The sequence below is a fragment of the Aspergillus fischeri genome, genomic scaffold, assembly GCF_000149645.3.
Source record: "Aspergillus fischeri NRRL 181 1099437636265 genomic scaffold, whole genome shotgun sequence".
Lineage (NCBI taxonomy): Eukaryota > Fungi > Ascomycota > Eurotiomycetes > Eurotiales > Aspergillaceae > Aspergillus > Aspergillus fischeri.
The window spans coordinates 261,323-274,062 of NW_001509761.1; the positions used below are offsets into that span (position 1 = coordinate 261,323).

Consider the following 12,740-nt stretch of genomic DNA (forward strand, 5'->3'; position numbering starts at 1 on the left):
CGAGTCTCATCGTACTCAATAGACAGCGAAATCTCCTTCTAGATCATAACAGCGGTGCACGTCCGTCAATATTCGACAAAGGGGCACTTATGTAGCATTCTCCAGAATGAATGAGAACCAGGCTCTTACAAGATAATCCCCCACGGCAATGATTCGTTGTGGTCAATATTTCCTCTCTCCGATCACCAGAGCAGCCATGGTATCTCTGCAAAACATGGACTGAGACAACATTCTCTAGCTCAGGACCGTTTTAGTCTCTGTCACTCCGGACCATGGTACGAACTCCGTACTTCTGCAGATGTTGTAAGTACCGTGGTCTCATTATGTACGTTTTCCCATCATAGCCTAGTCCTACCACCCCCTAGTTTAGGGCGGGCAGGACCCACGGCCCCGGCCCGGAAGCCTCCTTTTCCAGAGGACCACAAGCTCAGATTAATTGGTTATATCATAGGCCAGCGGCCAGATACTTAGCTGACCGATCAGATCTACACCAAGCTTTTTCTACCGTAACTTGTACCTTCCAGTTTTGATTAGTGCGCATTTATTTAACTATGAAGGAAGAAGAAACGACCCCTACAATACCGGCGTCTAAGCCGGACGAAGCCTCTGTCGAGTCTCAGCTACTATCGTCTAAACAGAAGGAACTGGCTGCAGCGGTCTCCTCGTATGTGGGCTTTCCCGAGCGGCTGATGCAAAAAGCGGGATGCTACAAGTATCCATTTCTGTAAGTCCAGTCCCATGAGTTACTGCTCTCGCCGATTGACTATCCCGTAGATTCCTCGTCTATCTCTTCGCGTTCCTCTTTGGGTACTACCGCACCTGTCAACTTGCATGTGCAGCGGATACGTGCTATCTACAGGCCTTGTTTTTGTATTTTCTCTGTTTCTGTTTTCTGGCTCTTCTGGCCCACCGTGGAGCACAGCGAGACGCGATTCTTCGAGATGCCGGGAGGAAACATTACGTGGCTCGTTGAAGTAGCGGTTGGGCTGCGGCAGCAATCTGTACCCTGAACAATCATCAGTCAGTCAACGAAGGGTTATATGTTGCAGTCAATTGCGAAAGGGAACTTCAAAGGGTGTTTATCAGGATACATTTCCACGATATGCCGCGGATGACGTCCTTCCAAGCTGCCTCGCTTGGCTTCGAAGCAATAGAAACATGTACCAGATGATCGAATCTTTCGAACGTTTGCCTGAGTTCTTCGCTAAAGAGGCTGGTAATCAAGTGAACCGTTCGTTTAACATTTGGACTTATTGAATACGGGCGAGCGACGATCGTATAGCAATAAAATCTAAAGGGGACAGATAGCGACAGCGAATATCTCCCAGTCTGTCTTACAGGTTCACTATATGTTGAGACGGGATTCGTAACTGGCATCCCCCTTGGGCTTGGGCATGGAGCTCTCAGATATCATCCCAATAGTTAAGTGTTCTTAGATCTATAATTAGTAACCTTTGGTAGAATTAAGTAATTAACTTTCTAAGTACCTTAAATAGGTCTGTAAGATGATCTTTAGTAGAGAAGGGCCAGTAGCACAAGAACTCAGAATTACAGGCCACACCTGTCATGCCGTCAGAGAGCCAAGCAAGCTAGTGAAGGATCAATGCAACAGCCCGACAGAGTGGAGGCTAATTATGATCTATGGCAGATCTACCTATGCGGCTGAGAGGTAAGTGCCACCCTGACAGTGCCAGGCAAACGCCGACAGGTCATTAATGTTCACCAGGGAATAATCCCCATCTGCTTTTGTGTTCGGATCGTTTGATAGCACAGAGCAACTCGAACGTGGCAAGACAGTACTGGCTGCTGGGCCAGGGTCACTCAGATAAGGCCCTACAAATATCCTTGCGAGCGTGATATTGTCTTTTTAGTAGGTTGTAACATGGAATATGGATTGTTTATAGTATCAACCACTACAAATGCAGGAGTATAAGATGTATTGTCATATTACAAGAGATAGACAGTAGTGGTCTATACTCATTGAGTGCTGATGGCAGGTGTTCAAGATCATAGAGATAGACAAGTATTTAGTGGGTATTAATTTTCAGCGCCTTCAGACTTGAGTAGACGGGATTTTGTCATACTCCGAGTTCGGCGTTGGTTACCTCTTGCGGCGACTTCCAAGTTCGGAGTATTTCGGGGATCTTCGGGGGCGGATTCGTCAACGGGCTGTGTCTAGCTTCTAGTCTATACACACCCACAATCACAGGCTTATTAGGTGCTTGGTAACAGGCAGTTTTTGAATGGCTCTCTTCACTGACTGGCATGGGATGGTGATGGTTAGGGTTTCCTAGCTGTATTTATGCATTACAGCGAACTGTAGGGCTTTCTAGACACCTAGTATATGATCACATTCATCCATCTGCTAATCGGCCGCCTGCTTGGTCTTGCCTGATGTAGTCCTATTGACTGATAAGTCCACGTTGGTGATTCAGTCTTGATGTCGAGGATATTCAGGCTGACAATCTGGACCACCCCCTTAACCTTTAGCTGGAAGGGGCCAATTTCCATAGACAGGATTGCGTGATCTCTAACAAGGGCAGGCTACCCAGCAACCAGCCCCCGAGCAGAATGAGCCTAGAGTAAATAAAGGTGATGTACAATAAGCCTTCTCCTCCGGTCGGCCTCGTCACTGTTTAGCCATCCCAAACTAAGGATCTTAGATGCCATACATGGGGCAGTTAATCTCACCTGGCCTAAAGTAGTTAGCGATGGTGTCTCCATAGACTTGGAAGAGAGGGGTGACCACCTTAAGCCCTGGCTGAATTAGGGTTACATTTAGACAAGGAGAGCATTATCAGAATATGTAAATAAAGGAGTCAGTGAAGGACAGAAGGAAAAGGCGACACAGATAAGAGGCTAATTGATAGATGTTAATATCACTTTCCTTTCTAATTAGTTAATAATAAGGCTGAGCGGGGTCCCAGCCCACTATGGTAGAACGTTAGCGACCATCACACAATTTGCTGTCCAAATGAATCAGAGATAAGGACTTACGCAAGCTGATGTTGATCCATTTTGTTCACCTGTTGGTAGGTAGCCTTGTAATGTAATTCAATACCCTCCTGCCAACTGTCTCCACTGGTACTACTATGATGCTGGGCTGAACCCCAGCGGGAGGCTAGATAGCAGCCAACAGCCATCCTGTTCTCATGCACTGAACCATGCCATAGAGGCTAGATCCTGCACATCAATGCCAAAGACACAGATCAGATTAGATGGGCGTAGACTGTATGCTGGGCAGATAGTCTCGAAGTATGGAGTAGGTTTGCCTAAAAGGACGGGTGGTGGGCAGCGAAAAGTGGATTGACCAACATCTTTGTTAGCAAATAAGAACGGCTCACTAGTCTTAGCCGAAGGCGTCTAGAAATACAAACCATTACTAGCGTGAGAGGACGTACGTTTGGATACTACCTCGGGCGGAAGATAGCTTGAAGAGCCATGCTTTTTCTTTTTCCTCTAAGTAACATGGATAGATTCCGGATATTGCTGCTCTAGGTGGGGGAAGGACAACTTGCCCAGTGGTCCGTGATCCCATATGAAGAGACCTTTCTGGACCAGGATGGATCTTGAGCTAGCTATGTAGTATCAAGCTTATGGGACATTTCCTTGATTTTCACTTCCCCTGGAAATATTTTTTGCTCCACCTTTCTATTCCTCATGCACAGCCAGTTTATCTTGCAGTTACTGGCTATGAAATCTGAGCACTTCCCCCATATTAGATTTCAAGTCTTAAGTTAGCCAGAGTGTGATAATTGGTAACTAGTTTTTATCTGTTATTTTTTCTTGGTTCTATCTGGAACCTGATGTATGTCTCTCACGTCAAGGATATGGAATTGGACTAGAAGTAACAATCCTTGTCATTCCTCTCAAGTCCAGCAAGGTTTATCTCACTCTGGATAGCTACCCTTGATGGGATAGCTCCTTCGTCCAATAGGACAAATTATGACTAGTTACAACCACCACACTAATACCTCCTTAAGAAAACTGACCACAGTAGTTAGTGAGGGACTTGCGGTCTCTATTGGACCAACTACACAATGGCCATTAGTCAAGCATGCAGCTGGCAGGACTGCCATCATTATGGATGGATCTCCCCGGCCCCTGTTAGTGCTTACTTGCAGCAAGGTAGAAGGGGCCACGGAGAATCCTTCCAACATGAGGATCCCACGAGGCGCACCGTATAGGTCATCTCGCACTCTAGCCGAGGGCGATGACCATAGAGCTGCCTTATGAACAGCGTTATTTAACAAGCTATGGTCGCCCAGTGTTGGGCGTCTACTTGGCATCATTTAAAAAGTCTTATTTCAGCCTGCTTTATCCAAACGTCGACTGTCAGCAGCCTCATAGTCCTAGCATTATTCCCTTTGATCGCATTGGCCCCGAACCCTCGTCCTCATGCATGTGGACAGCAGGGGGAACCCTTCAGTCAGACGCCGCAGACCAGCTGTGGCCTGCACCGAATGCCGACGACGGAAGATTCGATGTGACCAGGCGATACCTTGCCGTCACTGTGAGAAGGCGGCTCTGCGGTGTATCTATAACCATTTGCGTCCCAATATCAGCCAATCCAACATCACTCCACCTGCAACAGCGCGGGTGATAATCCCAGGCTCGCAGTCCAGCGCGAACGATTCTCCGCAATTGACGCTAAGTAAGGACAACAAGTTTCACGGGTTTGGGAGTGGCTCCCTGGATAGCGACCTCTCATTAGACTACGTGCCTCCAGCCCTGCCGACAAGCCCGTCCATCTTCGCCGAGCCCAATTCGGTCCTCTCCTCCGTGACGCAACCACTAGCCTGGGATATCGTGCCTCCGGAGACCGGCGTTGAATTCCTGGCCGAGTCCGACTCCGTGGCTAACCTGCAGGGCCAGATCGGGGAGTTGCGGGACCAACATACCGCGCCGTGGAAGGAAATACTCCACTGTGACCCTGACACGTTCTGGTTCGATTCCGAAGATCTACGACGGATGCAGAGGAAGATCCGCGATCTCGAGCTCTCGCTAGCCACGTCCAAGATGCCTTCGGAATGGCTCTATTGGTCTCCAGGCTCTACAATACCCGAAGTGTCAAGCCTAATCCCCCAACGAGCCACTTGTGATGTGCTACTGGAGTTGCACGTCAATACTTTCGAGTCTTCGATTCGCATACTGCACATACCGTCGTTCTATCAAGAGTATAGACAGTATTGGGAGAGCCCGGACAGCACCAGCGATGTCTTTCTGTGCAAGTTGCTGCTGGCCATGGCAATCAGAACGTTGTTCGTCCCCGCCTCGCCATCAGCAGGCCAGTTGGCAGACATGCGGTCTCGGGCATTGGCGTGGATGCACTACGGCCATCAATGGCTGTTTCAAAAGATCGTGCTCGACGCTCAGCTCAACCTCGATATCCTGCAGGTCGGGTGTCTCCTGCTTTTATGTCGCCATACCAGTCCTACTGCCATCGGTGATCGGCATTTCTGGCTATCGGAGGACTGTTTGGTCCGGATGGCCATGAAACTCGGCCTCCATCGGGACCCCCACGTCCGTAATCCCGCAATGCTCGGCACCGAGGTTGAAGTCCGAAGACGGCTCTGGGTGACCCTGCTCGAGCTTTCGCTCCAGGCTTGTCTGGACGCCGAACTTCCTGCCCCACTGCCCAGCGATGGTGGGTTTGACACCGAACTCCCCTCGAATTTGTCCGATACCGATCTCGGTTCGGTGGCTACGCTGTGCGATCCCAAGCCCCGCTCCTTTTTCACCCATTCCACCATGCAGATTCTTCTCGCCGAGACACAGAGAATCCGGATTCGTATTTTGAATCTGTTGTACTCCCCCACCACAAGAATACCGTATGAGGAGGCACTGAAGCTAGCATCCGAGCTTAGGCGGGTCTGCAATGCCAACTTACGATTGTTGCAATCCTTTACCCCTCAAGCACCGGGCGCTGTTATGCCCACCGAGTTCCAGATCAAGATTCTCGACCTCTGGACCCGAAGGTTTCTTCTAGCTTCCATATGCCGACGAATCGTGCTCGAACTATTCCTTATACTACACTCGCAAGGGCCGCATCGATGCGTCCTTGCTTCTGCTGTCCTATCCTCTGTCCCACAACACCGCCACTGGCCATTCTTCGCCAATCGGCAGTTACTACCCCCAATTGCAGATCTCCGGCCAGGGCATCTTCAAGAACGTCCTGCGACAGGCCACTGAAGCAATTTGCCAGGATCTGATCCAGGAGCTGGTGGAGGATGCGTTCCCAATCACGGATCGAGATCCCCATACCAAGCTCTGCCAAATTATAAAAGACTCGATCAGTATCTACCGGACACGTATGGAGCAGAACCAACCTTGTATGCGGGAGTATGTGGCATTTTTATGCGCATCTGCGCAGATTGAGGCATTACGCTCGGGATGGCATGGGAAATATGATATTTTTCCAACGGCAAAAAAGGCTCTGGGGCAATGCCACCATATCCTTGAGTCAGCGCAATGGTCCAACAGCCCTGAAAAGAATTGGGCGGAAACAATGCATGTGCTGGATATTGATCAAGGTATGAACTTCCAGGCCGACCTATTGTCAGCCCCAGGCGTTTCGCCTCCTTCACCTCCTTCATCGTCTTCCTTTTTTGGAGCATGGACTCAGACACACAGTCCCCTAGGGAGCTCATCACAGTAGACGTGTCGTGGGTAATGAAAGGTAGAAAGATAGAATTGTAGAATCCAATCCACTGCAGCATGAATCCGGGTTTTAGGCCCTGTCTCGTGTCATAAGTATGGATTGGTGGGATCACCAATATTTTCGAGACACAAAAGGCTGGCGAGGTCGAGATCGAACGCAGGGTCCTACTTGAGAATTTAGAAACAGTTGTTCTTCTCATGAACTCATCTCCCGGAGCAAAAAGCTTACGTCTGGTTGTAAAGCAAACTGAGAGAGAGCGGGATCAGGCAAACCAAGGGTAGTTTCAACAGCTGTGCCAGCGGGCACTCCCGCCATTGCACTGCCAGGCATGCTAGCCATACTTGACTGCAACAACGCATAGCACTCTTGTAAACCATGCTTTACGGTCTCGTATACTACTCGCTTTATGCATTGGTTCGACTCCATGGCACGAATCTGAGCCAATACCGCCGACAGATAAATATATCGTTTCAAGCTGGGACTTCCAAATGAGATGATCTGACGGAGCTGGCGGAGAATATGCTGCAGAATCCGAACAATAGGAGCACGAGTAGCCTTGGCCATTTCCTCCTCGGGACCTAACAAAGACTGCTCAGAGGATTCCTCTTCTAATTGAGTGACGATTTCAACGCCAAGGACTGAGAGAATGTCCAGCCCTAAGGGACCCTTGAAGCTGCCGGTACCAGCGAGAATCATCTTGGAAAAGTCATCCGCCGGAATTGTTGGTAGATCCAAGCTATTAGCATAGGATGCAATGACCATTGCAGACTCGAGAGAGACTTTGCGAGAGTAGTAGAAGCGGGGGTCCTTTCGAGCTTGCACCATGAATGGCGCATGCAGAGCCATAATGTATCTGCGGAACTCCATATCCAGAAACTGTTTGTGGAACTCTGTGGGCCGTAAGCCGTGAACTGATGGTGATGCTATACAAGGCTGGGCAAAATCGGCCAATTTACGACAAGCTTGTCTCATCTCTGCGGTGAGCCGCAAAGCCTCTTGATAGGACTTCTCACCAGGAGTGGCCACGAACTGAACAACTTCCATACGAAGGTCGACCGAACATTGAAGCAATGACAGAAAAGACGTATCTGTCCACTGCGTATGCGGCTTTGGGGAAGGAAGTTGGTTTATGTCAGGGCCGATATCCCCGTCGTCAAGGTTGAATGGTGGTCTCGGATTAGATCCCGGGGGAAGCCGACAAAGCAGGCCTGACTCCAAAGCTGAGGGTAGGGCCAGCTCACGAACAGTAGCCCAGAGGCGGGCGCGCATCTCAGACTCAAATGCAGATAAAATAGGCAATTCGGAAGGATCAATGTGAAGTCCCAATCGCATTGCCATCTCGATAAGCGAATTCGTGGAAAGCATATATGACGGACCCATGCGGCAGACTTTGCGCGCCGTTAGTAGCAGGCAGAATACTTGCAATCCATCTAGACTGGCTGTTGTCTCTTCCGACGGCCCTGTAAGCCACCACTGAGCTGCGTAGACCCATTTCGGTTTGAGGCGCGTGAACCGATTATCAAGTGCGCTAGTATGATCCGGATAAAAAGCAGTACCAATGGCAAGAATCAATACTAGCTTCATCAAAAAGGACATTGGGGAGCTTTGGGGCTCTGTCCAGAAAATTCTGTAACTTTCCCAGAAAGACGGGACATGTAGCACACGATAGATTGGCTCGAAGGTGCGTAGATAGCCTTGAACAAGCTCATCGCACACCGGCTGTGGCGGAATAGTGGTACGGAGATCAGGAACAGGGTCATCGAGTGTCACAGCCCTGTGGGACTTGATGGACTTCCGAAGGGCCCTACATTCTTTGACCACATTTGTCAGATCCGATTTCAGCTCTCTGAAAGGAGCTTCGGATTCTTTAGGATTGAAAGACTCAACAACTTGAAGCTGTAACTTGTTTAGTTTCTCGCACCGCAAAGTAGAAAAGTGGGTGGTGCCATACTTTGTCCACCTTATGAATCCAATGAGTAGGGCCGAGGAGCTTCGTCTTGCCGGCCGCCACATTAAGGCGCCGCGGGATATCGCTGACGGTCAAATCACCATCTTTCTGTGTTGTGCGGAAGTGCTGTGGCGTTGCGGTAAGCTGTTGTTCGATGTTGCGTGTTTTCTCGGTGAGGTCATGCAATGCCTGTTCCAGCCGCCGATCACCTCGGGGCAACTGAGAGCTCTTCTCTAGAGCAGTCAATCGATCTTCAAGTGACTGTAGTCGATGCCGGATTTCCCGGAGAGGCAGTTCCACTTTGGATTGAAGATTCGTACCCCCAAGGTCTGTCGGGATCGGGCGGTCCGGTGGTGTCTGATTGAAGGTCTCTGTGACTGGACGCTGGGCAGTGACCGAGGTATTGATACTTTCTACGTCAGCTGAGCTTGGCGATGGACTTTTATCACGATAAGAACAGCGAAGAACAGATCGTGCACGTGTACAAGGGCCACACGGAACGTTGCGGTCGCAGCGCACCTTTCGATGGCGGCATTGCTCGCAGGACTGGGCTGGCCGTCTGCGTTTCCGGGAACCGTCCTCGTCGGCCATGGCAAATCGTTCTCAATAATGCAGACAGAACAGAAGCATCAGCCAAGACGGATCGTGTTGAGATTCATGGTCAGAGATGATCACCGAGGAGGACCTCGGTCTTCAGCTTGATTTGGTGGAGAAATCGGTCTCCGATCTGCGGAATATCTCGGTCCGACATCCAGATTAGGACACGAGTGGACATCCAGCCATTGCCAGTCTACAGGGAACAAATTCCTCTTCAGAACTTCAGTAACTGAATTCAGGTGCATCGGAAACTATAAACCTTTGGTCTGCGAATCAATACCTCAGGATATGAAAGGATCGAGGATCGAATACGGTAACTGAATCCTCGACTGGTCCTATAGTGTTATCTGAACAATCCTGATCCGTTTCTCCACCTGTCGTTGAGAGGCTCGTGAAGGTACCTGTGCTCTATGAGTTGATGATAGTCGGAACCTCGTCAGACGGATGTCTGCAGATTGTGGATGAGGGCTTTGATCTAAGGCTCACGTTTAAGGGCCAGCCCCAGATGCTGAAAGGCTTCAGAGACGCAGACTGGGCTGGATGTTACGACACAAGATGATTAACAGCCAGATATCTCTTCAACATCCGCAGGAGCAATCAGCTGGTGATTAAATCACAAAAGCGTCATTGCCCTCTCGACTTGTGGAGCTGAATGTCTAGGCCAGGCACAAGCAACCACAGAAGCAATCTGGTTGAGAACCCTTCTTAATGAGTTAACATGAGCCAAGGAGAAGCAGCAACGATCATTTGTGGTGACAACCAAGGAGCCATTACTCTGTCCGCAAACCCGCAATACCATTCCCACACAAAGCATACAGAAATCCAATGCAAGTGGTAAGGAGACGGCTGAGACCCTGGAACAGTGGAGGAGTATATCCCAACTACAGAGCAAATTGCTGATGGGGTCACCAAACCTCTTGAGCGAGAAAGGCTTTAAGGATTCAGAGAGCGCTTGGTACTGAGTGACACTTCATTGGCTATGTATCCCAGGCAAACTGGGAATAGATATACATACGAGGCATCCCGCCCCTGTAACGATAACCTTTAGTTAACTAACAAGAATCAACTTTACTATAACTTGTCTCAATGCTCCTGAGTGGTTTCGAATGTGAATAAGAGAAATCCTCATGCGATTGGACCCCTACTGGTAAGATCTTGAAATTACCTGATTACAATTTTTCCACCCTACTTTTCCCTCAAAATGCGCCTTCAATCAGAAGATCTCTTGGTTGACCAGTCAGACGACCCATCTGACCTCTCCCCCTGTTGTATGCCAACGTCGAAACTACCTCTCTATGAGCAGATATTGTCGTCCCCTCAGGAACTGGAGTCAGGCTATCCAGGAAGTTTGCCACATATATACTCTACTCACGGACCGGAGTCTGAATAGCTGTGCTTCCTCAAGCTTGGAATACCAGTAATTACATGCTCCTGGTCGTCAGCTCATTAGGGCAAGCTATATTAAAAAAACTACTCCTTAACATTTGCCCACGGCACAACATGCGCATCTTACTACACACCTCCCGGCCACCAACATATTTCGTGACCGGCTGACCGCACTTGGCGATACATACAGGTTGCCAGCCTACTCAACGAAGCTACAAATAACTAATGAAAAGGCAGATATGCAGCCTTACGCATTCCTAGAGTTCAACTAGGCTGCTGGACGAATCATCGACCTCCATGAGCACAACCCACTTCGGATTCGTAACGAGGTGACGCCTCTGCCCGCCTGGGTGCTTAGTGGAGCCTTAGCGCTTTTAGCCTGGGGGCGGGATCGACACCCCATGGCCCCTCAATTTGCCTAGGGCTTCGGAAAATTGAGGGGCCATGGGGGCAAGGTCTTTGCCTGACCGAGCCGGAGCTCTATCTCGGTCTCCATCCTCGGGGCCGAGGCCGAAGCCGAGTTTGGCTCGGGTTTGCACCCCATGGGTAGGCTTGGTATAAATCCCAGACCTTTGAGAGGAGATTGAAATGAGTAACAGGAGACTTATATTGGCACTCTATCCATACACAGAGCCTAAGCCAACATCATGTCCTCTGTACGTGAGAGTTCCAAGGAAGGGTCCATCGTTCAGCCTCCAAAGGCCCCCGAGCCCGCGCCCTTTCCGGACGGCGGAGCACGAGCTTGGATGGTGGCTCTGGGAGCTGGAGGTGTTCTCTTTTGTACATTTGGATATGTCAATGCTTTCGGGTTCGTTCTCCCTGGAGCGTGTATTTGATATGCTAACGACGAGTATAGCGTTTATCAGGATTACTACATCACCCATCAACTGAGCAACTACAGTGCTTCAGACATCGCCTGGATTGGGTCTGTTCAGACCTTTTTCCTCTTCGGATCCGGCCTTGTCGGCGGTCCGCTATTTGATCGCTATGGAGCCAAAGTGAGCCATCTACGAGATACATGATCCAGTTGGCTCCTGCTAACCGACGACAGGTCATCTGGGCCCCCGCCGTGCTGGTCATCTTCAGCGTCATGATGACCAGCCTCTGTACGAAATACTACGAATTCTTCCTAGCGCAAGGAATCCTCGGTGGTATTAGCATGGGCATGTCGCTCGCCCCCGCACTCTCCTCCACAGCGCAGTATTTTCAGAAAAAGCGCGCCGCTGCAATGGGCATCACCATCGCCGGCTCATCCCTCGGCGGCGTGATCTTCCCCATCGCCCTAGACCACATGCTCTACTCCTCATTAGGCTTTGCATGGGCCGTCCGCATCGTCGGCTTCGTCATCCTCGGCGTCATGTCCTTGGCAGTCTTGGGGATCCGCGCGCGCCTCCCACCAAAGAGACAAAGATTCCTCAAGCTCGAGGCCTTCAAAAAACCCAAGTACGTCGCGACTCTGACCGCGGTCTTCTTCCTCAACGTCGGCATCTTCACCCCCTTCTTTTACCTCCCGTTATACGGCGAGTCCCATGGCATGAGCACCAGCCTAGCCTTCTACCTCATCGCGATCCAAAACGCATCCTCCTTCTTCGGGCGCTTAGTTCCGGGCGTCATCGCAGACAAAATCGGGCCGTATAACATGCTCTCAACGGTGAGCATTATCACCGCCATCATCACCTTCTGCTGGATCCGCATGACCACCAACGCGAGCATCATCGTCTTTTCTGTGCTCTACGGCTTCTTTTCCGGCGGTATCATCGGTATCACCCCCGCCGCGATTGCCAACTGTGCCGGGCATCCTCAGGAAATCGGCACTTACATTGGAATGGGGATGGCTGTTATGTCGGTTGCCACTCTTATCGGCCCACCTATCAACGGCGCGCTGCTTAATGACTACGGTGGCTTTCTCCAGGTCCAGATCTTTAGTGCGACTGTGATGATGTTTGGGGGTGTTCTGGCCTTTGTGGCGAAGATGGTGGGTGGGAAGGAGGCTTTGGCTAAAGGATAAGGATAGGCTGGATTAATTAATTAATGATTGTTTCTTGTCTAATCAAGTTAAAGGCAAAGTGACTGGGGTTAAACTTGTGTATCACATTTAGGCATATATACATTACCTAGTAGCTACATGCTTGTAATTAGACTGGTTGG

General features: G+C 50.0%; 4 protein-coding genes across 4 annotated transcripts, besides 1 other annotated feature; 3 read left to right on the forward strand and 1 right to left on the reverse strand.

Moving 5' to 3' along the window:
• Nucleotides 1-551: 551 nt before the first annotated feature.
• On the forward strand, nucleotides 552-973 carry NFIA_001480 (uncharacterized protein; the record flags this gene model as incomplete). The annotated part of the gene is made up of 2 exons (XM_001258695.1): nucleotides 552-724; nucleotides 775-973. 2 exons carry the CDS (start codon nucleotides 552-554, stop codon nucleotides 971-973), a joined length of 372 nt encoding a protein of 123 aa, XP_001258696.1.
• A 3,425-nt stretch (nucleotides 974-4,398) lies between these two features.
• NFIA_001490 (C6 zinc finger domain protein) lies at nucleotides 4,399-6,658 on the forward strand (the record flags this gene model as incomplete). The annotated part of the gene is made up of 2 exons (XM_001258696.1): nucleotides 4,399-6,009; nucleotides 6,044-6,658. The coding sequence occupies 2 exons, from the start codon at nucleotides 4,399-4,401 to the stop codon at nucleotides 6,656-6,658; spliced, it is 2,226 nt and encodes a 741-aa protein (XP_001258697.1).
• An 89-nt stretch (nucleotides 6,659-6,747) lies between these two features.
• On the reverse strand, nucleotides 6,748-9,200 carry NFIA_001500 (C6 zinc finger domain protein; the record flags this gene model as incomplete). The annotated part of the gene is made up of 3 exons (XM_001258697.1): nucleotides 6,748-6,825; nucleotides 6,890-8,557; nucleotides 8,613-9,200. 3 exons carry the CDS (start codon nucleotides 9,198-9,200, stop codon nucleotides 6,748-6,750), a joined length of 2,334 nt encoding a protein of 777 aa, XP_001258698.1.
• Nucleotides 9,201-9,693: 493 nt separating this feature from the next.
• Nucleotides 9,694-10,173: a mobile genetic element.
• A 1,066-nt stretch (nucleotides 10,174-11,239) lies between these two features.
• On the forward strand, nucleotides 11,240-12,600 carry NFIA_001510 (MCT family MFS transporter; the record flags this gene model as incomplete). Its single annotated transcript, XM_001258698.1, has 3 exons — nucleotides 11,240-11,400; nucleotides 11,449-11,590; nucleotides 11,644-12,600. 3 exons carry the CDS (start codon nucleotides 11,240-11,242, stop codon nucleotides 12,598-12,600), a joined length of 1,260 nt encoding a protein of 419 aa, XP_001258699.1.
• Nucleotides 12,601-12,740: the final 140 nt, after the last annotated feature.